The sequence below is a fragment of the Rhipicephalus microplus genome, chromosome 6 (assembly GCF_043290135.1).
Source record: "Rhipicephalus microplus isolate Deutch F79 chromosome 6, USDA_Rmic, whole genome shotgun sequence".
In the NCBI taxonomy this organism is placed as follows: domain Eukaryota; kingdom Metazoa; phylum Arthropoda; class Arachnida; order Ixodida; family Ixodidae; genus Rhipicephalus; species Rhipicephalus microplus.
In genome coordinates this window covers 132,302,070-132,328,046 of record NC_134705.1, presented here as the reverse complement: position 1 = coordinate 132,328,046, position 25,977 = coordinate 132,302,070, and the positions used below count along the sequence as shown (strand labels likewise).

The following is a 25,977-nucleotide window of genomic DNA, read 5'->3' as shown; positions in this document are numbered from 1 at the left end:
ATGGTCTTCTTCATTGTTGCGGTTTCCGTGCATTTCTTGCGCCCCATTTCGTGCCTGGTCGGTTCCCCTTTCTTTTCCACTGGGACACACGCTCGCTCCACAAATTATGTGAAAAGAGTCGCGGCAATGGCACTAACACCATTGAGCTGGCGAAACGGAGCATCAGTGTAAGCATTGCAGTGGTGTTTAAGTTCTTAGTGAGTGAAAATGTGTCATTGTACCGAAATACATCGTAGTCGTTTGATTCAAGCCCTGAAGATGACGAACGTTTTTTTGTTTTTTTTATGCATGCAGACTTTACAAAGTACGCTCCATGCCTGAACAAGGTGGGCTCTAAGTTCCACACCTGCGTCAAAAACTTCATCATGGACCTGGATGTCGCCTCGAGGTTGGAGCCGAGACAGCGAATCACCGGTGGCTGCTGGTAAGTGGGTCACTCCAGCGACCTAACTAAGCACGTGTGGATGTAAGTTCATTGTGCTCAGCTAGCATCGTTCCTGTCGCGAAGAATAAAAGTTGTGGTGGGTGTCATGCTGCTCGAGATGCTGGTAAACTGTGAAAATGGGTTTGATTGCGGGGACTTCGTGAAATTATATTAAATCACTTCAATCGATGACTCAATGAACCAATGAATGAATGACTGAATCAATCAATCCTGCTGGGAGACAATTCCTTCGTATTACACATGACCTTTCCTTAACTGACCATGTCTCTATCGCAGGTTGTCTATTCCTTGATTTCCAACAGCCGAACAGCTTAAACTTTTTGATCTGCTTGCGGCACTCGTGAAAACTCGACCTAGCTTTGTGTAATTCATATATTCAAGCTTAACAGAGCGCAGTCGAGTGTACATAAGCATAGTTAAAACTTGTTGAGCTAAGCTTAGCCATCGTTAAGGCGTTCATCACCCGACAACCAGCGATCATTCCCTATGACGACTGTCACGGCCAAGCACGGACTCGCAGCGCGAACGGCGTTTTTTCTGGGTGGACCCACAAGAAGGCACTCCAGAGTTCGACCCATTTCAGAGTTCGGAAGCTTCGCTACAATTACCCCTGGGTCCAAGAGGGAGCTGCCTGGCGACCTAACGGCTTGTCACTACGAGCGGGTCATAATAAGCCTTCAGGCGCTCCACGTTGACGATGTTGCGCCCGCGACGGCGCATGTCCGAAGACTGTTCAATTGGTTCGATCAGATAGTTGGCCGGAGATGTGCGCTCGATGACCACGGTAGGGGCCTTCGTATTTCGGAAGTAGTTTGGAAGAAAGGCCAGTTACAGAGGTTAGGATTGAGAGCTATACGAGGGAACCAGGAAAGAACGTGGGGTGGAGCCATCATGAATACTTTTCGGTCGCTCTTGCTCATGCGTCGTAAAAATCTTGGCAAGCTCGCGACACTCTTCAGCAAGCCTGGCGGTCTCGGAAATAGGTGTACACTAGATGGATCCGGCGGGTACGGGAGTATCGCCATGAATATCTACATTAGGCGACATTATTTCTGGACAGAACTGTGGAAGATACAGAACGTAAACGCATACCTGCTATCACGCGAAAAATAGATAAGTTTACTGGAAAATTTTATCATTTGCTTTGCGGAAATATTGCTGCTTTCATATGAGACTCGAACAGTTGCAGGAAGTCATAGGTGAAAAACAATGATCTTTCGATTTGAAGAGTGGCTACCTTTTCTTTCCAGTTTCAGCGCCACCCTTTCCGCGGGCCCGTTTTTGAAATGAATCATGACGTACATGACGGTGTGGACTATACTTGCGGAGGAAGGCGAATGTGCAGAAGCCCTGCTGCCGTTGTCCTTTCGCTGTAATGTCAAGATAAGTTCTCGCCGAGTATAGTGGTAGTCCATCGATAACAAATCAACAGCTAATATATAATCCTTCAATTTTCGCTAAAGCGCATAAAATGTTCGTATGTGTTACGCTAAGTCCAAATACATGGCTAAAGCCTAATAATAGTCCGCCAATGCCAATAAATACTAAATCTCTAACTTAATTGTAACCAATAAACCTATTACAATGCTTGGAAGTCTTGACGATGGCCCAAATAGAAGGCCACACGATAGTAAAGGCCTAATATTTCAACTACAGCCTTTTATACAATACAAGGCCCAGGCATAGCCAATTGGGAACCTATCAAAAGATAAAAAATTACTGATCAATGACTAAATTCTGCAAGATGCTTGGATGAGCTTGGCCTGACTAAAGAAAATGTATCCCTGATACGTCCTGAAAATTAATTTATAGTCAAAAAGTTGATAGGCAATACGTAAATTACCTTGCGAAACTTGGAAAAACCGAACACCACCTCGCCAAGCCAGGACCAGAACGTGTTGACCAGCTCTGCTGTAACCCAGCTTTGCATCACTAGGACAAAGCAGCTTCATTGTTTTTAGAGCAGGGTTCGGAACATTGCGGCCATGGGGCGGTATTGTTAGTCCCTCAGCACGGCGCGAAAGCATTGCCCCTTCCATGGTGACCTCTTATATGGAGGCCCACATGTCAGTTTTCACTTCAAATAAGGTTTTGACTTTCGGCCATACGTGCGGACATAACCTGTAGGCAGTTTCTATATTTCTGTCCCAGTTTTATAGTTTGGTTAGAGTTTAGCCCAATTTTTACCCTCTGACTGCCAAGCACGCGTCGCTTTGCCGTGCTGCCCCCCTTCCCCCGAAATGTCGTCGTCGGTTTCATGCAACTCACTGCCTCAAAAGCTTGCTCTTCGTTGTAGAACAATCGATTCGGAGAGTTTTGGCCATTGCCGTCATGTTCTGTATATATATATATATATATATATATATATATATATATATATATATATATATATATATATATATATATATATATATATATATATGTAGTCTAGTAGATCCTCCGTGAGCGGTCACAACGTGGTTTATTTCGACGTTTCGGCCTAGAGTCTGGCCTTCATCAACTGTATCTTTATTCCTGATGAAGGCCAGACTCTAGGCCGAAACGTCGAAATAAACCACGTTATGACCGCTCACGGAGGATCTACTAGACTATATGCAACGCTACGGCCACTCAACCACCATGCCTGCATATATATATATATATATATATATATATATATATATATATATATATATATATATATATATATATATATATATATATATATATATATATGCATGCCTCAAATGGTGACAGACAAAAGTCCCAAAAGAGTAGCGTATCAATAAATGTCCTTGACCGCTTCTCTGAGGAACCTGCTATTTGTGATCAGTACTCACCGGAACAAACCTCGTGTGCACGAATGCATATTTCTTCTGCGGGCTAAGACTAGTGTGTTCGGTGAAAAATGAAACTTCTTAGCTCATTGAGCAAAATACTTTTTTTGCTTCTTATGGCCCAGTAGCTAAGTGAAAAGAAGTAGTGGTAACCACGAAATCAACGATAGCTCAATCACTTGTTCTTGTTTCAACAATTAGTGCGGCTACAAGGATACAATGGTTCTGCATTGGTATAGTTTCATTCGCGTTGACAGAGTTGACACCTCTTGTCTGCCTTTTCTTGCGCAGTAAGTACAAGAAACTGGAGGTCTGCATGAGCGACGCCATCCGCGGCACCTGTGATAAGGGGGCGCACGACTTCGTCAAGAGACTCCTGAAGCACTACGAGGGCAATATGCTGGGCATCTTGTGCGCGAACGACTGGGCAAACGCGAAGTGCAAGGCGATCAAGTACGACGACAAACCGGGGGACGCGAGCCTACGCTCCGTGATCGCGCCGCTAATCAAAGTGCTAGAGGCTATAGACGCCTGACAGCACGTTGCGACTGTCAACGTTTGGGGCAATTAGATGCCAATAAATCGAACTAATGATATTGATGACATCGCGAGCTTCAGAATCACAGAATGAACAGTTTGCAAAATAGTTTGCAAATAGTTTGCAAAACATGCGAGCAAGTTTTGTTTTCAACCAAATAACCTATATCATAATCAAGACGGAAAATTGTTTCTACTATTCGTCATTGACCCCTGCCTTTCGTTTATTTCGTTTCTACTATTCTCTTCATCCACGTATGCACGTAGCGTACAACGAGGCATGTCATTCCGGCAGTGTGCGTTGAAAAGCCTTTGAGGTTCCTTGCTCCCCACCTTCGCTGGAATGTGGACCAGTCTACGTCCTCAGAACAGCAAAAGTTATCTGGGAAAAAGGCTTCTACTTGGAAAACATTGCTGCGGAAAAGCCAACTCACAGGCGTTTTTCAAACGTAAACTCAAAAGGTTGCTAACTAATGCTAAATGTCTATTCATTGTCATCATATTCATTATGTGCTTAGTTAACTTTAGAAGTAGCATCTGATTGTGTGTGTCCATGCTATGTTTCATACGCAAGAGTCAACGCCGTGGAAGCTCCGCAAGATGTTTGCTCAGCAGTATCTATAACTGTACGCGTCTCACATCTGCATTGTGTCGTCGCGAAGGCCCAGCCACACGGGTGGGTTGCAGCGCACTTACTGGTGACCATATGAACCTGAAGTGCAGCTGCATTAACTTTAGAAATTTTGTAATTTCTTTAGAAATGAACGAAGGAATGAATTGAGTCTTTGTTTCATGAAAGGCGATGGTTCTCGGTCGTAGTTAGGGAAAAGTGTGGGAAGCGATTGTTGGGCGAACAGCGTAAATATATTAAAGTGGTATCTCTTTTCGTTGGTTCTTCGAATAGGTGCACTTGCATCCAGCATCCGCAGATGTTAAAGCCACTCTAGTACGAGGTAGTTTTGAAAGCCACTCTAAATGCTCACCACCGGAGCAGCTATAGTTGTTCTAACGGTGAGTATTTTAGAAGCGGGGACCGCGGAAAAATGATCAGTGTGCTCTTCATGTTCAGACATTTATATTTTAGCGATGTGATTCAAATGTAGTTACATGTTTGGCTTTGGCCGAAAGGGCCTGAAAAAGGCCTTCATTCCTAAAGGTTCGCCCAAACTCTGCATTTTAAAGGCCTCATGACCCCAGACTCGAGTTCCCTACACAGTGCTGAACCGCAAAATAGAGCATCTTGGCTGCTTGGGTTGTGGGCCACATAGTTTGGTTATGCATGGTTACACCAACGAAGTAGGTAATCGATGAGTGGGGAATAGTGTATAGAGATTTGGACGCAATGACGAAGTGCTCCTTATTTATGCAGTGCGCCATCGGGACCCCCGACATTTTGCTTTTGCGGTTGTAGACAGTATGACCCAGTACCCACTATAGTTAACCTTTCTGTTTTTGCTTCAATTTAAAGCTGTCACGTCCGTCCTTAAGTCGAAGCTGTAATGTTACTCCTGAAATTTGGACAACAAAAATTATAATAATATGGCCTTCAAAGACGTAACAATAATCTCGTAAGAGGTGTGGTGACCTATAGCAGGATACGTTTACAACGCATTCATGCTGGCTTAAGTGATGATTGCACGCTTTTCGCACGGAACTCCGAGTATTATTTCTACGGCGACAGTAAACGATCCTTTCTCGCGGGATCGCTGTGATCATTAAAAATTGCCATGGTGTCTTTTATGTTTCATGAAGTAGGTGCTGCTTTTCCTTAGCAGGAAGGGTTGTCCTGCTAAACTCGGGAGCGACGTTTCGGATGCCGGCCATGGCGACCGCATTTCGATGCAAATGAAGGGCCAGGACACCCGCGAGCTTACATTTATTTATTTATTTATTTATTTATTTATTTATTTATTTATTTTACCCTCAGGGCCAAATGGCATTACAGAGGGGGGTGGGTTATTTACAATAAAATATTGAATTTAACAAAAAAAGCAGTGAATACGGTTAAATCGTACAAATAAATTTGGAAGAGCACAATGTTTGTTAATATGCTGTATAATAATACATGTTAGGTAATACAACAACAAGCCTAAATATACAATGTTAGCTGTTGCAACAAAACACAAAAAAAAGAACTTATTACACAATGTTAGCTAAAGCATCACGGAACAAATTGTTATCAGTAATAGCAACAATGTCACCGGGAAGTCTGTTCCACTCCTTTGATGTGCGAGGCAAAAAAGAATTGAAAAAAGTTTTTGTGTTGCATGAAGGGATGCCTACTTTGTGATGGTGGTCAATGCGGTGGGAAATGTGCTGTGGGCGAAGTAGTAGTTGGGCATGCAAGATGGGATGATGGTAGATCTTGTGAAATAGAGTTAGACGGGAGACTTTTCTGCGAGATGCTAAGGAAGGAAGTGCAAGTGAAGTTTTCATGGTTGAAATGCTAGCGGTTCTGTTATAATTGGACAATATAAAACGAACGGAGTTATTCTGAACAAGTTCAAGGGAAGTTACCAGGTTATTATAGGTAGGGTCCCACACGGTTGTAGCATATTCTAGTTTAGAGCGTATTAGTGTTTTATAAAGTAGCAGTTTTAAACCATGTGGAGCGTTAAAAAAGTTACGTCGTAAATAGCCAAGCATGCGGTTAGCATTGATAATGATGTATTCAATATGAGTTGTCCAGTTGAGGTTAGTTGTTATGTGAACTCCAAGATACTTATAAGAGTTAACAGAATCCAAAGGAATGTTATTAAGATAGTAAATAGGTGAAGTAGTGCAACTTCTTGATACACGCATGATTTTACACTTTTTAATGTTTAGGTCCATTAGCCATTTATCACACCAGTTAGATATAGCGTTAAGGTCAGACTGCAATATATTAATGTCATTATCGGTAGTAATTTCTCGAAAAATAACACAGTCGTCAGCAAATAGATGAATTTTTGATGATACAACTGATGACAGGTCATTAATATAAATGAGAAACAACAAGGGACCTAAGACGGACCCTTGCGGAACGCCAGAATGAACTTCGCGAAATGGAGAATTATGACAGTTGGCAGTAACGAATTGTGATCTGTTAGTGAGAAAGCATTCAATCCACATTAGTAGGTTACCGTCAAGGTTTAGTTGGTGTAGTTTGTAAAGTAGAAGTCTATGGCAAACCTTGTCAAAAGCTTTTGAAAAATCTAAAAAAATACAGTCAGCATGGGATGATTTATCAAGGATCTGATGTAAGTGATGAGTGAATGATATTAGCTGTGTTTCACATGAATATGTTTTACGGAAGCCATGTTGTGCTGACGTGAAAAATGAATTTGATTCTAAAAAATTGACTATGTTTGTAAATATTATATGCTCGAGCATTTTACAACAAATACTGGTTAAAGAAATGGGACGATAATTATTCGAAGAGTGTTTATTACCAGATTTATGGAGTGGAACGACTTTTCCGATTTTCCATTGACTAGGAATAGTAGAAGTATCTAGTGACTGTTGAAAAATTTTAGTAACTATAATGGAACTATAAGCGCTAGTATTTTTTAAAAATTTTGTGTTAATACCATCATAACCAGGAGATGAATCGTTCTTAAGTGATTCAATGAGACGTACAACTCCAAGAGTTTCGATAATCACGGATGACATGGGTGAATAATTGTGCAAGGTTGCGCTAGGTAAATCATTATGGCTATCTACGGAGAAGTTTTGGATAAAAGAATCGTTGAGAACAGAAGCGCAAAGGGCTTCACTAATTTCGTTACCGGATGAATCGATCAAGGAAATATGATTGTCAGATAGGGGGTTAATAACTCGCCAGAATTTTTTTGCATTTGTTTGTAACATAGACGGCAGGACTTGAGTGAGGAAGTTGTCTTTAGCGGATTTTAGTGCAGATATGTAGATGGATGATGCAGATTTGTAGGCAGCCCAGCGTGGGTGGTTAGTGGGTAAACATCTTGCTGCACGATAAAAACGTTTCTTTCGGTTAGATAAGCGTTTGATGTACGCGTTGTACCATGGCGCACGTGCGTTAGTTGTGATAGTACGGCAAGGGATATACTTATTGGTTAGTTGTTCAACTTCATCTGCAAACATATCCCAGTTACACTGCACTGAACGGGTATCAAAACTGCTTAGAAATATGTCTAGAAAAGTTGCTAGTTCACTGTTTATCTTGTCAAAGTTGGCTTTTTTATAGTCCCGTATCTTTTTCTTTTTTTTATCTCTATTAGGACAGGGTGCATTAAATGAAAATGAAAGTAAAGAATGGTCACTGATACCTGGTGCGTAGGTTATAGCGGTAACAAAGTCTGGTCGGTTTGTTAGTATCAGATCAAGAATGCTAGCACTGTTAGTAGTTGCCCTAGTCGGTAAGGCCACTACTTGCGTCAGGGAAAACGTTGAACATAGGTTAATGAATTCATTTGGTTGCGGCGAAGACGGTAAAGAGTAGGGTGCGTATGCGTTCCACATTATACTAGGAAAGTTAAAATCTCCGAGGAGAAACAGGGGATGTGATGGAAATCGTGTGCAAACTATATTAATTGCGTCGTGAAGTTCATCGACAAATGTTGAAGGTGAAGAGGGAGAACGATAGCATACACCTAATATTATCTTATGGTGTCCAATGGTTACTATAGCCCAGACTAGCTCTAGTTCAGTGTTAATATGAATACAGGAAGAAGGAGTGTCTTTTGAGACTGCCAGAAGAACGCCGCCTCCCCTGCGCACTGTCCGATCACAACGGTACATGTGAAAATTGGTTGCGTCATCAAAGATTTCTTGATCGCGGACATGCGCATGGAGCCAAGTTTCAGTCAATGCAACTATTTTTGCGCTACATGTATCAATAGCTGATGATAAAGAATTATATTTATTTAGTACACTTCTAACGTTAGAAAAAATGACAGATACCTGAAGATTTGATTTGTGGTCACCTCCCCTCGCGCAACCCTATGTAGTCGTGTTCACAGAAGAAGAAGCTCTCGCATTATTGACATAATTGGTACGTTTTTTCACCTCTAGAACTTTGTCGCACTCGGGAAAATACATGTAACATTTGTTATTTAGTAGTAACTTGTTGTAACGCAGCTTAAGTGGTGAAGAACTGGCCTGAGCTTTCCCAAAGTCAATAAGTTTTTTACGTGCCTGCCTCGTTGCCACAGAGAAATCTTCGCTTACTGAAATATTCTTATCTTTTAGTTGATTGCGCAGTGACAGCACTTTCTCTTTCGTTTTGAAGTCAGTGAACTTGGCGACGATGGGGCGGCACTTAGTGGGTGAAGGGTTACCCAAACGGTGCACCCTTTGAAATGACTCGCTGGAAAAACTGTCAAGAATAGCAGAAATAGAATTCGTCAATTTCGCCTCGGTTTCTTGCCACGTTTCTCTAGAGTCTGGAACACCATGAAAGATTAAATTGTCCCTTCTGGACCTGTCCTCTAGCTCGGTTAGTCTAGATTGCACGTGGTTATTCTCGTCGGTTAGTTCTTCTACGGCTTTTTGCACACTTGCTAATTCTTCAGTCATAGTATCCAGTTTGATCGATTTTTCTTCCAATTCGTCAAGCCGCTTCCGGATACCAGTAATTTCAACGTGAATGTTTTTTTGTCCGGCTTTAATTGCTTTTACATCAATAGCAAGCTCAGACTGACACTGTGAGCTCTGTAACGAACGCGAGTGCACGTCTTTCAACATATGGAATAAGACATTCATTTGTTCGGCAGGGTTTTCGGGTAACTCATGAAATTCTTGTTGTGTTGTGGCACGGGTATTGGGTCCAGGGTTAGTCTCAATGTCGCCGGAACAAAGCAAGGTGTGAGCCATTGAAAAACATTCACACAGAGTCTCGCACAACACCCGTGGGCACGGGAACAGCAGTAGACAGCGGTTGTCAGATTTTTTAGCGTGTAGTAAAGGAGTACACACCTGCATGGTGAAGAAATAGCGGCTTAGAGCTGTGCAGAGACCACTGCTCTCGTGCCCACTGAAGGCGGTGTCCAGGTGTTGCTTCTTAAAACTGTCGGTGGCGATTGCTGCTGTCGTCGATGGGGCTGGTGGATACTCAAAGAGCACCCAAGGGGCGTCAGAGCTCGGCATGTGTTGATCGGCTACGCTGACGAGGTTCGTTGTCGGTAGCGGCGCACCTACATGCGCCAAGCCAGCAGAGCAAATTGATAACCACGGCAGGATGTTCGCAAAGAAGGCCTGCATGGTGAAGAAATAGCGGCTTAGAGCTGTGCAGAGACCACTGCTCTCGTGCCCACTGAAGGCGGTGTCCAGGTGTTGCTTCTTAAAACTGTCGGTGGCGATTGCTGCTGTCGTCGATGGGGCTGGTGGATACTCAAAGAGCACCCAAGGGGCGTCAGAGCTCGGCATGTGTTGATCGGCTACGCTGACGAGGTTCGTTGTCGGTAGCGGCGCACCTACATGCGCCAAGCCAGCAGAGCAAATTGATAACCACGGCAGGATGTTCGCAAAGAAGGCCTGCATGGTGAAGAAATAGCGGCTTAGAGCTGTGCAGAGACCACTGCTCTCGTGCCCACTGAAGGCGGTGTCCAGGTGTTGCTTCTTAAAACTGTCGGTGGCGATTGCTGCTGTCGTCGATGGGGCTGGTGGATACTCAAAGAGCACCCAAGGGGCGTCAGAGCTCGGCATGTGTTGATCGGCTACGCTGACGAGGTTCGTTGTCGGTAGCGGCGCACCTACATGCGCCAAGCCAGCAGAGCAAATTGATAACCACGGCAGGATGTTCGCAAAGAAGGCCTGCATGGTGAAGAAATAGCGGCTTAGAGCTGTGCAGAGACCACTGCTCTCGTGCCCACTGAAGGCGGTGTCCAGGTGTTGCTTCTTAAAACTGTCGGTGGCGATTGCTGCTGTCGTCGATGGGGCTGGTGGATACTCAAAGAGCACCCAAGGGGCGTCAGAGCTCGGCATGTGTTGATCGGCTACGCTGACGAGGTTCGTTGTCGGTAGCGGCGCACCTACATGCGCCAAGCCAGCAGAGCAAATTGATAACCACGGCAGGATGTTCGCAAAGAAGGCCTGCATGGTGAAGAAATAGCGGCTTAGAGCTGTGCAGAGACCACTGCTCTCGTGCCCACTGACACTGATTTAGGTGAACGTTGAACATCGCCAGATTGATTAAAGTAGTGGAGAGTGTCCTGTTATTACGTGTATCATAATAGGCAGTTTTAAAATAAAAAAAAATTCTCCGCAAGACGCGACGACCAACAAGTAAGGGGGACAGCCACCTCTATAGCACGACATTACAGGGTACCCGAGCTGGTTCAAGCATCGCACGCTTATTGGCAGGGAACGACGGGTATCAGTTGCCTGGTGCGGTAAGCGATCATGGCTTGCGTGATCTCGGTGATCATTGTAAGTGGCGAAAAGCCACCCGAAGTATTGAGGACATTCTCAATTTTACGGCCAATGCAACCGCTGTGTATGTGTAATAACTCCGCGGAGAAAATCGCACAGCCAGGGGCGCTTTTTTCCACGGGTAACCAGCGCACCCCTTGTGTCACTAACTGTTTTCTTTTTTTTTTTGAAGACGATAGTCTTTCTTTGGGACCTTTGACGCAAAAATTTTGGTCTGCCTGCCTGCCTGCCTGCCTGCCTGCCTGCCTGCCTGTCTGTCTGTCTGTCTGTCTGTCTGTCTGTCTGTCTGTCTGTCTGTCTGTCTGTCTGTCTGTCTGTCTGTACATTTGTCTGTTTGTCCACATTAACGGCACCGGGTACTTGAAACGGCCGACCCCATCCGCAGCGCCCACCTATGTTGCTCAAAATTTAGCGTTCATACTTGTGCAATTGTCAATTAATAAGCTATCATTGCGCTAGTTTGGGGTACCATAACAACACGTATATATTCTGCATGTGCATCTTTTACTAGAAAAGGCATACATAAGTAATTCTAAGGACCGTAGCGCTTATCAAACTGCGCTGACCATGCAACGCTTGCACGAAAAGGTGAGCGTTTCCAACGCTTTGCTAGGACTCGATGGTGGTGGCACCTACCCGTCGCCTTGCGTTCCTGACCTCAGCTCTGAGACGGGCGCGCACACCCGTCTCAGAGCCACGCGCTTCGTTTTGCAAGAAGACTGCCAGGTGGCGCGCATGTCTCACGTGTCCCGTGACTTGACGTGCTCGTTCGCCTCTGCTGCACGCTCGAGGCACTCTAACTCAGTGCCTCCAAAGTACCATTCACTGATTTTCTTGCGCACAACAATAAATTAACTGTTCACTCTCTCCACACGCAAGATTATCGTTTTTCGACGTCATTTGCTGACTACATGCAGATACGGGGCCATTTTTTCGGAATCATGCCATAGGTCTCGTTTCGTTTCGGCACGCACGTTCGCTGAACGAAATGTAGGGCGAAATTGACGTTGCCGTGGTTATCAGGAGGCAATGCCGTGGTTTGCACGCGTCCCTTGAAACTCCGGGATGAACTCGTCGACCTCACCTGCGGAGAACACCTAGCACGACTGTGTCTATCATTCCTTATCATTGCAGGAACATAGAATGATGATGATGAGAGCTTTGTTGTGGTCCAGAGAATACGCCGGGGTGACAAATATATTTATGGGCGAGCTAAAAAATAAAGAAAAAGCTTAATTTTCCGTATTGTGGCTTTCCTTTCTCTCTACTCGCTCTCACGCTTTCTTTATTATCGTAGCCACTCGTGAATCCCATGCCATGACATGAATAAGTTTTTATTGGGACTGTTTGCATTCTACGCGGCACATGCCCCCAGTCTGTGCTACGCTTTTATGAAATAATAGAATGAAGCAGGCTTTACTGAGGTACGGTGTCACACGCCGCTTTTTTTTATTGTCACGCATTGTAAGATTTCATACATCGTGCCCTTTTTTTTTACCACACAATCTCTGAATATTGTCCGCACGAAATGAGAGTAGAGGGCTTATTGTGACACAGGATTCAACAAGTACAACGTGAACAGCAATAAGCGTTGCCTTGCGATTGCGATGAGCAATCAATACCCTCTCGAAGGTTCTCTTCTCGCAATCCACACCGATTGTCAGAACTGTGGATGAAAGCCGCGTCTCTGCGAGGCGCCCGGCTCCTGTAATTGGTGTTAGCTGAAAATTGACACGGCACAATGGTTACGCAATACGGAAGCGTCTCGCCTTTTCCCGGTAATAGTCGGTCGCCGTAGACCGTGCATCAGAGGCCGGGTAACGGACGTACGTGACCATTGATTTCGGTACGCTAAAGCACGTGACACGTGAGCTTTCGCAGTGCTTTTTTTTTTCCTGGATTTCCTTTAGGCAGCCTGTGTGTTTCAGTGAACAAAAAATAAAACCTCCTAAAACAGACGGTTTTCAGCCGGTTTACGTGACGTTATTGCGCAAAGAATAATGTAGTAAAAATTAGAGAGGAGATTGAATGACCTTTCGGTGCCTCATTCATCATTATCATGCGCGCAAGCTGCCATAGCATCTCCGATGTAACCGAAGCCCTGCAGAGCCGCATTACTGCCCACACGTACGAATCGTAAGCGGAATCATCAAGGTTGTCTCCACTAGGCAACGCTGCTTGTTCGGATCTTGAAAGTTCGCCTGAACTGCTTATAGGAAAGCTGTTGCCCACTGGGATTTCGAAGTCGCCGTTGACTACATTTGCGCTTTCGTTAATTCGTCATAGTCAAGTTAGAGGTGATTGCCACAAAAGTATTTCTGCCTCGTCTTTTTCTCGTGCCACGGTTCTTTTAAGACAGACAGACAGACGAAGAACTTTATTCAGGTGCTGAGGAAATGCGTTGTAACGGCCCCGTTTAGGGGGAATCCGTAGCAGTCGCGGGCCGCTCCCACGTAGGGACCGGAAGACCGTGGCCCTCCGCCCTCTCGCAGGCCCTCTGGACAGCCCGAAGTTGAACCAAGAGGTCGCCGCTGTTAAGGGCTTCCTCCCAGTCCTCTTCTTTGTTGAACTCTGCGTCACGTAACGCAGGACATTGCCAGAGCATATGAGGTAATGAGCAATACGCCTCTCCGCAGTCCGGACAATGCGGCTCGATGTTGGGCGAAAAATGACTGAACCTGCCTCGCGAAGGAAAAGACCCCGTTTGGAGCATCCTGTAGGCCGATGATTGCGGTCGCGTAAGTTTAGGATGAGGAAGTGGAAAAGCCCTCCGAGATAGATGATAATGAGTCATGATCTCGTGGAAAGTGAGTAGCGAGTCCCTGTATCTTCCGGCGTCCCAGCCTGCGAATCCGCCGGGACCGCCGCGGTGAGCGATACCTCGCGCACGGTCATGGGCAAACTCATTGGCGTTGGGGACATCAGGATGTACGTTGGCCCCCATGTGGGCCGGGAACCATGTTATGGTGTGAAACCCGGCAGCCCCCTCACAGCCGAGGATGGCCGCTGCCTCACGCGAGATCGAGCCCGAGGCGAAAGCCCTAGCTGCGGAACGCGAATCTGTAAAGACATTAGGACGCGATGGGTCCTTCATTGCTATGGCGATGGCGATTTGCTCAGCCACCATTGCCGAAACCTTTCTAACCGAGGCAGAGCATAGGAGTGTGCCACTATGATCGACCGAAACCACTGCGAAGCGATCCGAACGCCCGTACTGGGCTGCATCGACAAAGGTCGCGAGATGTGGTCTGTTTGCAACTGATTTTACTAAGGAACGGGCCCGAGCTATGCGGCGCCCCAAATTGTATTGTGGGTGGACATTTCTTGGAAGTGGAGCTACCGAAAACGTGCCTCTGATCAAGGGTGGTAGTGTTACATTACGCTGGTTAGTCTCCGTAGGACCGCAGCCTATGGATTCCAGGATGCGCCTACCAGCCCTCGAGGACGATAGTCGCACGACCTGAGCCATCTGCTGGGCCTCGATCACCTCCGAGAGGGAGTTATGCATGCCCAATTGTAGGAGCTTCTCGGTGCTAGTGTGGATAGGCAAGCCTAGAACTCGCTTTATGCTTTTGCGCAGTAGTGTATCAATTCTTGCCTCTTCTCTTTTGGACCAGCGCAACGCCGAAGCGACATAATTAATGTTGCTCATGAGAAATGCGCGATAGAGCCGAAGGAGATTGCCCTCGCACAGCCCACCCCTGCGGTTCGAGACCCTGAGTATGAGCCTAAGCATGTTTTCCGTCTTGGAGGTGATGCGGGCTATAGTTCGTGAGTTGCCGCCCTTGGACTCTAGCAGGAGTCCGAGGACCCTGATGGAGTCCACCCTGGGTATTTTCTGCCCATCCCGTGTGTATAAAACTATGGGAATCTGTTCTAAAAGAGTGAGGTTCCTCAGTCCTTGTCGGGTGGGTCTGTATAGTAGTAACTCAGACTTTGCCGATGACAGGCTCAGGCCCAAACCGACTAGAAAGTTCTCCGTGATGTCTAATGCCTCTTGAAGCGCCTGCTCTACTTCGGCGTCGGACCTTCCCATGCACCACACGGTGATATCGTCCGCGTAGAGAGCATGGTTAACCCCGCGCACCGTAGCGAGTCGCTCCGAGAGACCCTTCATGGCAATATTGAAGAGTAGAGGAGAGATAACTGCCCCCTGTGGGGTGCCTCTCGCTCCCAAGGTAAATTCTGTGGATTGGATTTGACCGATCCTAATGGTAGCCCTGCGGTCCCTGAGAAAAGACCTAACGTATGCGTGGAACCGTTGTCCTAGACCCATAACCGAAATTGCCTCAAGCACAAACTTGTGCGAGATATTATCAAAAGCTTTGGCTAGGTCTAGAGCTAGGATGCCTCTAGTATCCCTGGTGTTGTTGTCAATGATTTGTCTTTTAGTAAGGAGCATCACGTCCTGTGTGGATAGTGCAGGTCTGAATCCTACCATATTGTGTGGAAATAGCTCTCTGCTTTCTATGTACTCGGATACCCGATGGGGAATCGCATGTTCGGCCACCTTGCCTACGCAGGACGTAAGCGAGATGGGTCGCATGTTCTCCAAAGCCAGAGGTTTGCCTGGCTTTGGGATAAGCGCTACCGAAGCTGTCTTCCAGGATTCGGGGACGTGCCCCGTCTCCCAGATTTTGTTGACTTCCTCGGTAAGCTTCTCGATGGATTTGCCATCCAAGTTACGTAAGAGCTTGTTTGAGATTCCATCCGGGCCCGGTGCAGAGCGCCCGTTGAGCTCGTGGAGGACCTTCCAGATTTCTGGTTCAGTGAAAGGTGCGTCCAGCTCCGCCACCATTCCACCCCTGTAATGCGGATAGTCCGCATCGCCGGAAGGACCCAGCGGAAGATAGCTGTCCGCTAACCTCTTCAGCAGGGCCTTTTCGGACACTCCCTTCGCTTTTTGGTTGTGAACGATTCTGTCAATAGCCAATCGCTGATTTCCCTTCGACTGTGACTCATCAAGTAATTGTTTGAGGAGGTTCCATTTGGCCCCCACTCTCATCTGTCCGTCGACCGAAGAACATACTTCATTTCACTGCTGTTTGGAGAGTTCAATAGAGTAGGCTTCAATCTCGCGATTGAGTTGCGCAATTTTCTTTCGAAGTCTGCGATTGAGCCTTTGCGTCCTCCACCGGGACAGGATGGAATTATTAGCCTCTAAAAGATGCGCGAGGCGTGCATCCATCCGATCAACCCTCAGGTTCGTTTTGACAACCTTGGTCGCAGCATTAGCATCCTCCGTGAGCCTTGCAAAGAGGCTGTCTAAGCTGTCGTATTCATCCTGGTCCTCCTTCCACAATTTACGAAAGGCATCCCAGTCCGTTACTTTAAATTCCCTGGGGGGAGCTGCATTGACTGCTAGGGTAATAGCCACTATGAAGTGGTCGCTACCTAGATTCTCTTGCGAATTTTGCCACTTTGTTCCGGCGACGTTCTTGACGAACGCCAAGTCTGGAGTTGTGTCTCGGACCACCGATGTGCCAATTCTTGTCGGGTATTGCGGGTCCGTAATCAATTCAAGAGAACAGCTAGATACGGCCTTTAGGAGGTTGTTGCCTTTGGAGGACTGCCTGGCGTATCCCCAAGCGTCGTGGGGAGCATTAAAGTCTCCCGCTACCACGATGGGGGCCCCCCTGGCCAGAGCCACCGCTTTTGCCATGATCGAAGCGTACCCTGCCGCTTGTCCGACGGCGAGCTGTACACATTCAGGAGGAATACGCTGTTCTTGAGCCAGCTGTTGGGGATTATTTCGAGGATAATGACTTCAGCCTTGCTGTTGCCAAGCTGTAGTTTGCGTTCACGAAAGGAGCACTTTTTTGCGACCAAGGTTGCCAAACCGCGCTTCCCTTGCTCGCGCACCGAGACGACTCGATAGCCCGGGAAAGTTAGCGCATCACCGAGAGTTTCCTGTAACATAATTACGTGCGGTTTGACCGCCTGAGAAGCAATAAAGTGCAGCAGTGGAGCCCTGCGCCTTTTGAAACTGGCACAGTTCCACTGCCACACGACCAGTTCATTAGTGTTGACCGCCAGAATTACTGTTCTGAGACAGCCAATCTCCTGTCGGGTTGGCTGTTACCGCGCCTGCAGGCGACTGTGCCCTGTTCGGGCCTTTCGGACGCGAGCTACCCGTAGCTAGCGCTGCCTGTGTACCTTCAAGAGACGACACCCTTTTCAGTAGGGTAGTCATGCTATCAGCCAATTGTTTAATCGACTGCTGCGTGCTTTCCAGAGCCTTGCTGTTGGATTCTGTCTCCATAGCATCCCACTCCCCTTGGGGGGGTGAGGCCCTACGTTTTCCCGAGCGCGCCTGCACGTCCCCTGGTGGGGGAATCTGTTGTCTCTCACCCTGCGAGGAGTAATGTTTGCGGAACGACTCAAGGTCAGCCCTCAGCTGTTGAATCTCTGCCTTAAGGCAAGCATTCTCTTGGATCAACTTAGCTACCCTGGGGTCTTCCCTATGCTCTGGCAATGGTACCTGCGTTGCCTCTGGTGGCGGCGCCGCTGGCTTCGGCTTGGCTCGATCCGCCCAGGTAGGTACTTCCTGGATTCGTACCCGGGAGCAAGAGCGCCCTTTGGTGCGAGCGCGGCCCCTGGAGCGGTCGCGCCGGCGGCCAGCCGGCGTGACGGAACGCCCCTGCCTGGGAGCACTTGCCACGCTGGAATCCCTTGACCGGTCCTCTTCGGCCAGCTGTTGCTGAGACTTTTTGACGCGCTTTCGGCGCCGTCGTCTTCTCCGTCGCACGACGTAAGGAACTTGAAAGCGTTCTTTGCACGTTCTGTCCGCCGTCGGATGTGGGCCTCCGCAAAGGGCACATTTCGGCGAGCACTGGTGATCGTCGGGTGGAGACACAAGCCCACAGCCCCTGCACACCCTCTTGTTGGGGTTGGGGCAAACATCGGCCCTGTGACGAAGTCCTCCACACGCGTAGCACACGTCAGTTTGGCGCTTGTAGAGCGTGCAGCGCAGCATGCTGACGCCGCATATGACATAGTTTGGTACCTTCATGCCGTCGAAAAGCACTACCACAGTGGTGGTGTTCTTGATCCTTTTGGCTTCTAGGGCCTTCGGATTTCGCTGGTTGACGATCATCGTTTGGAGCTGGGCCTCGCTGATGTCAGTGTCCACTCCACGTATGACTCCTTTACAGGTGTTATCGGGGGCCGCGACATATGCCGCCACATGGTACATTCCTTCGCTTATCCGAATCTGTTGGATCGCGGCGTAGGCGTTTGCGTTCTTCTCCGGTGTGGAAACTACGAGAATGTTCTGGGCGATGTTTGGGCAAACGATGTCCCCTTCCGTCTCTGCCGGGGCAAGAGCAGCCGCCATGGCAATAGCCTGTGCGAGCCTAATTTGGCTTACTTTTCTGACGTCAAGTCCATCCGTCGGCCTGACGATAATTCGTATGTGGTCCCTCGGCAGCCGGGGGAGCCTCGATGCAGCTGCGAGGCGCTTCATTGCACCTTGCGGGGCTGCCGTGCGGCGGCCTCCCTTCTAGCCCACATGTGATGCGTTGCCCGCGGAAACTGGCGTTTCTACACGAGCTTTCTTGTTCCTGCCCAGCGCTGTCGTCCAACCCGGGCGATTGGCTTGTTCGTGAGAGATTTCCTCTCCTTCCACCATCTCTACTTCGGGCATGTTGCCCCTTTTCTCCCGCCCGTCGCCGTCGACGCTAGGCTGAGCCCGGTAGGGTTAGCCGAGCCGCGGCGCGTTCCACAAGAAAAGTTCAAATAATTCGGCAAAAGGACCACTCACCCAAAAAAGTCTGGTATCGACGTGATCCTCAGAAGAAACTGCGTCGAATGAAACGCAGCTCGAGCACAGGCACCACAAAAATCTTAACGAAAACATTAACAGAAACGGGAGCCGATCTTCTCGCGTCCGCACTGGTCGGCACCCCCTGCGTCTCCCCCTTCTTTTAAGAAGTCTGTTAAAATGCTTGCGCTGGACCCGTTCTTGTAACACAGTACATAGAGACCTCCTAAGGCTGACTTGTTCTTATACTCAAGTGGTAATCATACTGGCAAATAATTATTATCAACCTCGCAATTCTCCAAACGAAATCGTACCCATCTGCACAGATATTCAGTAATGTTAAGGACAAAATAAAGCAAATCTGAGCTAACTGCATGCAACGATGGTTAGATGCCCCACATGCTTTGACAATGTTGAGCACTGCACGAAGGCTCAATCAACTCTTCTGAAACCTGGAAATCGGCACTCACCAGCACGGAATACAACGTACTACTTCGGGTGGTCCAGAGGACCCAGGAGCTGGCGGTGGGGCTCACCCTGCCCCCTACCCCCGTAAGGGCGGCCCTCAGATGAACTTACTCTTTAAGGAGAATTTGCCACTGAAGACTTCAATAAAGTTCTTTAACTGACTGAGCAGTTCGAAGCTTGCTACAATGCTATTGACAGAGTCAACGATAAGCTCTGTCTATAGCCTCCGTAAAAATACGCTAGACAACGTAAGCCTTATCCGCACGTACCGACTATTCTTTCCCATTTAACAACAGGAGTGACCCTCGCCATCTCTCTTTGCATTTTGCGTCCAATATCTTTTCATAACTTAGATGTATGGCGCACAATGATGTCCTTCTCACTCACAATAGCAGTGAAACCGATAGATGCAATGCCATAGGAATACAGATACACAAAGCAGTCATATTTACTACAGCGAGAGAAAAAAAAATTGCGTAGGTATACACCTGGGCTGCCATTGAGTAGACTTTTAATGGAGCCAGAACTCAAGGTCAATTAGACTGTAGCAATGCAGATTTGTTTTGTTGTGAAACTAAAACACATGTGGCATCAGTAAACTTTTTGGTATTGAAAAAACAAACATAGTAGCATTTTGAATAAAGAAGAACATAGCAATGAACGCAATATTTCTTCTCTTGCTTGGATCTTCCCGCAGGTCACGGGATCAAATCCCGGTTGTGGCGGCTACATTTCCGATACAAGTGGAAATGTTGTAGGCCCGTGTACTCAGATTTGGGTGCGCCTTAAAAAACCCTAGGTGGTTGAAATTTCCGGAGCCCTCCAATACGGCGTCTCTCTTAATCATGTATTGGTTTTGGAACGTTAAACCCCACATATCAGTCAATCAATGCTTGGATCTTCAAGCCACACGTGAGTTGAAAAAAATAATTTATTATAAATTTAGTGTTCCCATATATAGCTTATAAGTATTGATAGAGAGCTTGTCAAATGGAGTATTTTTGGTACAAAACAGTCAATAAACCTGAAATATGAACAGTGAAAGCAGATTGCCCTTTAAGCAACCGACCACATTTTAGTAGTGCAGTTGATATAATTCAGTACAGCTGCACATAGTCTGGCCTGACTCAAGGTGCACAGTCCAGCTTCATTCTATAGCGAATCTCTCTTTTTTTTTGACAGGTGCACACGAGAACACGCACTGCATACCATTATTAGAAACATTTGCGTAACATCACCATAAATGGTGGGCAAAGTTAGTGGTGTGCTAGCCATGTGTTCACCAACACGCACGGAACTTTGCCACTCCGCATTTGCAAGCACTTCCCGCGCTGCTACTGCCTTGTTGCGTAAGCACGAACCTACTGGCGGTAGAGCTTGGATACATGGATCTGAGAAGACAGAAAAGCTCCGATGCTGTGTGTTTTATCTACCAAAAAATCGTCGACGCTTACGATTTCACCTGATGCTAAATCTCAGTGCAACTTCGTGTTATGGCAAGGCCAGAAGTTTTGGGTTTCCGCAAGGCATCAAATTCGAAGCCGTAAATAATATTTTTCGTGAAGTAGGACAGCAACAAATACGTAATTGTTTGCCTTTCCGGAGATGCCCTAGGTACCCACTACACGTTTGTAAAGTATTATGTCCACTTTAGATGGTACTTGTAGGCAATGACAATGAAGTACGTCTGCGCACTTCGGAGTAAGTAGGAGGCCACACTCAGGTTGTGCTATTGGCATTGTGTGATGACTGCTTGGGATTGCGAATTTATGCCCCGTTATGTTACACAGGCTAACGCTGTTCCTTGCCATTCGTGGTGCCTGTATAGGGTCACTTTGCAAAATAAGTTTCCAGCGCCACCGTGTTTTTATTGGCTGCTAGAGCGCAGTGTTTTACTGAGATGTTCTGCAAAGGGCACTGAAGAAAGAGCAGCCAATTGAGGCCTGTGGTATTTGTTTTCTAATTTCTTTTCCGACAGACGAAGTCTTAAAAAATCCAATTTGTTCAAGGGTGGCCACTAATGGCAACCCTGATGAAGACCACTGTAGACATAGATATAACAAAGGTCATACTAGATGAGAGCAACTACACCACCAGAAAGCCAAATGTCATTCGTTCACGCGCTCCCACAAATTGTTACCCATAGTTTAATCGTATATAGTTTTGGTCAGAATGTCGAAACTATTGGGGAAGTTTAAAGTAACCCCACTCTTTGGACGTGTGAAGATGGCATGCTGCCTGTGACCTTAGACTAACGCAGAAACACGCCTTTCAAACGCTGGAATCAAAAGAGTGCCAAGCTCTACGTAGCTGTAGAGAAGGTGTCCATCAACTAGGTAAGCGCCATCATAGTGACTCTCTGTTTAGGAAGGCATACGGGTTCCTTGAAAATAAGTCTCCCAGGCAAGGTAATATATGTTTCTCAAGTACAACACGTGCTGTCAACTGCACGGCTAGACTTTGGCCACTGCCAGCCGTATGAAAGCTATGTGTTTACGCCCTTCGTACGCCATTTGTAAGGCCTGAGGCTCGGCTTCAGGATGATCGTTTCTGAGGCTGACGAAAAAGCCGAAAACGCACCAGGAAAAACCCACGTTCTTGGACACAGCACGCGCAAGAAATGGGTGAGAGGTTTATCAGTGTTGTTCCATTCTTTTAGAAAATACTGCATGTATAACACATGCATGAGAATGCGTGTGCTCACAAGTCTGCGAGAGATAGTTTTTTACCCCTAGAACTTGCGACGATTCTGTCACACTGAAAATACGTTGATGAGTCTCAGCTGTCAGCAGCGAAAATCGCGTGAATATGAGACCTTCTCAACCATTATGTGCTTTTTTTACTAACGCGCAATAGTGGTTGTCGTTGGGCGTCCGTAAAGGTAGCGATTGCAACAATGAAACAACAACCGGAACGTTTCCTTATTTGCAACATTATGACTTTTTATTTCGTAAGTACAAGTATGATCAAAATGTAAGTGATAAGCAATTGTAACATAACGTGCAAGCTTCAATAACACAATGTTAATCTGATTACAAATTTGGTGATTGTTAGTAGTTGCGATGTCTTCAGAAAAGTGGTCCAAATGTAGGAATGTATAGGGTAAAAATAATCGGCAAAATATGGAGGAGTTATGAAAATTAGTTCCTGCGAGAAATGACAACTAACAGACAATGATGCTAGGGAAAGTATAGGGGATGCTATAAGCAGTAATTGTCATGTTTATATTACAATTACTACTATTAAGATCTATACTTTTCTTGGAATGATTGTCTGTTAGTTATCATTTTTATCATGTCTAACAAATAAAATGAGCCCCCTTTGAATTTCAACTTTTTTTCGGCTACAAACAAACATTCGGGTTTCATTGGTCAGAAGCGGCATCCGTGATAAAGCCTGCCAATAATTCTGCTTTGCAAGTTTTTATTACAATGCCCAGAGCGCTTTTTGGCATTGCATGGAAAAGGGGAGGGGGGTACAACACTCACAAGTCCAATTAAAAGCAAGTAGTTCAAATACTGTACAGCAGTAAGTAGCCAAATGCACAAAGGAAACGCGAAACAGCACGACATATTGAGCGCTAAAGCTCACGAGCAAACATCGCATAGAAAATCACGAGGACTATTCACAATGCAAATCCTGCAAAGGTGAAGCAGACACTTCAGGGGAGATAACAGAGACAATGTTTATTGATTGATTTGTGGGGTTTAACGTCTCCAAACCATCATATGAGTAGGAGAGACGCCGTAGTGGAGGGCTCCGGAAATTTCGACTACTTGGGGTTTTTTAACATGCGCCCAAGTCTGAGCACACGGGCCTACAACATTTTCGCCTCCATCGAAAATGCAGCCGCCGCAGCCGGGATTCAAACCCGCGACCTGCAGGTCAGCAGCCGAATACCTTAGCCACTAGACCAGCGCGACGAGGCAACAGAGATAATGTGATCAGGCAGTTTTTCCCACTCGTGAATTGTTCTGAAAAAAAAAAAAAAACACCACCCTGAAGTTGTTCGTCCTACATATTATCCTCTTGATCTTGTTGATCAGGACGGGTTGAGATGTAACCAAGATTCGACCAGAAAAGATACCGGTTAGTACGAGTGATGTTACAAAACATACTGTGAAAAAAAATTGCATCTCTAACTCTTTTCGCTCATGCCGCTCACCAAGAATGTCTGGAAATTATTTTTACAAGCAACGGCTCCGAAAGCACTCGTGTAATAGTGACACTATTAGGCACAAAGATAAACTAGCAATGTAATGTTTGTGCTGCCTGCATCGCCGTTTTCAAACACGATTCCTTGAGCAGGTTTCACAGTGGTTACACAACTGCTCATCGTCATTTTAAATTTGCGCCCTCGTCAGCCAGTGTATGCTTCAGACCTGATCCAAGGGTGAACAGCAGATATCAACTTTGGCGGCTGGTGTGCCGATAAGAGTGAACGGCTCTGAGCACCTCGCGCAACACGCGATTTGCTAGGCCTAATTATACTTCAACTTTATAAGTTATTATACTTTTTTTCTTTGCCCCGCTGCGGTGGTCTAGCGCCTAAGATACTCGGCTGCAGCCCCGCCACGGTGGTCTAGTGGCTAAGGTACTCGGCTGCTGACCCGCAGGTCGCCGGATCAAATCCCGGCTGTGGCGGCTGCATTTCCGATGGAGGCGGGAATGTTGTAGGCCCGATTAGAAAAGATTTGTGGGGTTTAACGTCCCAAAACCACCACATGATTATGAGAGACGCCGTAGTGGAGGGCTTCGGAAATTTTGACCACCTGGGGTTCTTTAACGTGCACCCAAATCTGAGCACACGGGCCTACAACGTTTCCGCCTCCATCGGAAATGCAGCCGCCGCAGCCGGGATTTGAACCCGCGACCTGCGGATCAGCAGCCGAGTACCTTAGCCTCTAGACCACCGCGGCGGGGCATGTTGTAGGCCCGCGTGCTCAGATTTGGGTGCACGTTAAAGAACCCCAGGTGGTCGAAAATTCCGGAGCCCTCCACAACGGCGTCTCTCATAATCATATGGTGGTTCTGGGACGTTAAACCCTACATATCAGTCAGATACTCGGCTGCTGACCCGCAGGTCGCGGGATCGAATCCCGGCTGCCTCGGCTGCACATCCGATGGAAGCGGAAATGTTGTAGGCCCGTGTGCTCAGATTTGGGTGCACGTTAAAGAACCCCAGGTGGTCGAAATTTCCGGAGCCCTCCACAACGGCGTCTCTCATAATCATATGGTGGTTCTGGGACGTTAAACCCTACATATCAGTCAGATACTCGGCTGCTGACCCGCAGGTCGCGGGATCGAATCCCGGCTGCCTCGGCTGCACATCCGATGGAAGCGGAAATGTTGTAGGCCCGTGTGCTCAGATTTAGGTGCACGTTAAGAAACCCAAGGTAGTTAGAATTTCCGGAGCCTCTCATAATCGTATGGTGGTTTTCGGACGTTAAACCCTACATATCAATCAAGAAGTTATTTTTTTATGTTACAAAGCAATGTGAGCAAATGATATTCCCTTTAAAAATCATTTTTGAAAATATTTTAGTACACGAGAAGGTACAATTCGCAATCGTTGCGTGTGTTCCTGCAATGTTCGCCACTAATACCCTCGTTCGCGGAACCATTCTTGCTCTTCAACAACAATTTTTTCGCAGTGTTTTTAATCGCACTTGTGGAGCCACTTGAATTAATATATTTTTTAAATGTGTGGCTCTTATTGTTGCCTCTACTCTTTGTTCTCGTTGTGATGAGGTGAGAGCTCTAGTGATCACAGCGTTATAATACTCCCATTCTATTGCGATCTCCTGCCTTCGTTTCGGAAACAAGAAAACAAACAGCAATATTTTCATTTGGCCACTGTTTTGTTTACACAATCTCACGGCGTTGAAAACGACCTCGCAAGTGATAGTTTTGCCGAAGCACTTGAAGGCTGTCACTTGGTCTCAACGACTGCTTGTTCTCAACGACTTGATCTCAACAATCACTTGGTCTCAACAACTGTACCCAGCGCAGCCTCGGGATTAGTTCGCTCGCGCTTCATGTAAGTGAGATTTCCTCACAGCCTAGCCAGCTTGGCATGGTTAACTATTTTTCCAGAATACAAACGTTGAAAGCAGCGTTTTTCGCCGTTGCCGTATGTATTGCTTTTTTGTTCTATTTTGTATTCTGCAGGCTCTAGATGCGATACCGTTTTGAGCTCCTCTTGGAAACAACGTAGCGATGCCATTCTACGAAACTTGAGTCGAGATGACAGAAGTTGCACGAACAGGAGGAGAAAGGTGCGTGTGCTTTTCACTTTCAGCAAGCGAGCACGTCCCGTGCTACACCGTTGAAAGCGCGCCCGCGTGAAATAGAAAGCGAAACTGAGGTACAGGAAATAAATAAAAATGAAATAATACCTGCCTTTCCGCGAATCGCACTGAGTGGCGTAAGGCGAAGCTCATTACACGTCCATTGGAAAAGTGAGAGCTTCCACGTTACCGACTCTCTTGGCTGGCTTTTTATTGGTCCGCCTTTGGTGACCATATATATAAACGCACCTGTAGTCGATCCTGACGATA

At 46.7% G+C, this 25,977-nt stretch overlaps 1 protein-coding gene across 1 annotated transcript in view; it reads left to right on the top strand.

Annotated features, from left to right (window-relative positions):
* Positions 1 to 3,811, top strand: part of LOC142766026 (uncharacterized) — a 43,907-nt gene extending 40,096 nt beyond the window's left edge. Inside the window, exons 4-5 of the mRNA XM_075867838.1 lie at positions 295 to 424; positions 3,553 to 3,811. Coding sequence (XP_075723953.1) covers positions 295 to 424; positions 3,553 to 3,796 — 374 coding nt within the window. The 3' untranslated portion in view covers positions 3,797 to 3,811. The remainder of the gene's footprint in view (positions 1 to 294; positions 425 to 3,552) is intronic.
* The last annotated feature ends 22,166 nt before the right edge of the window (positions 3,812 to 25,977 follow it).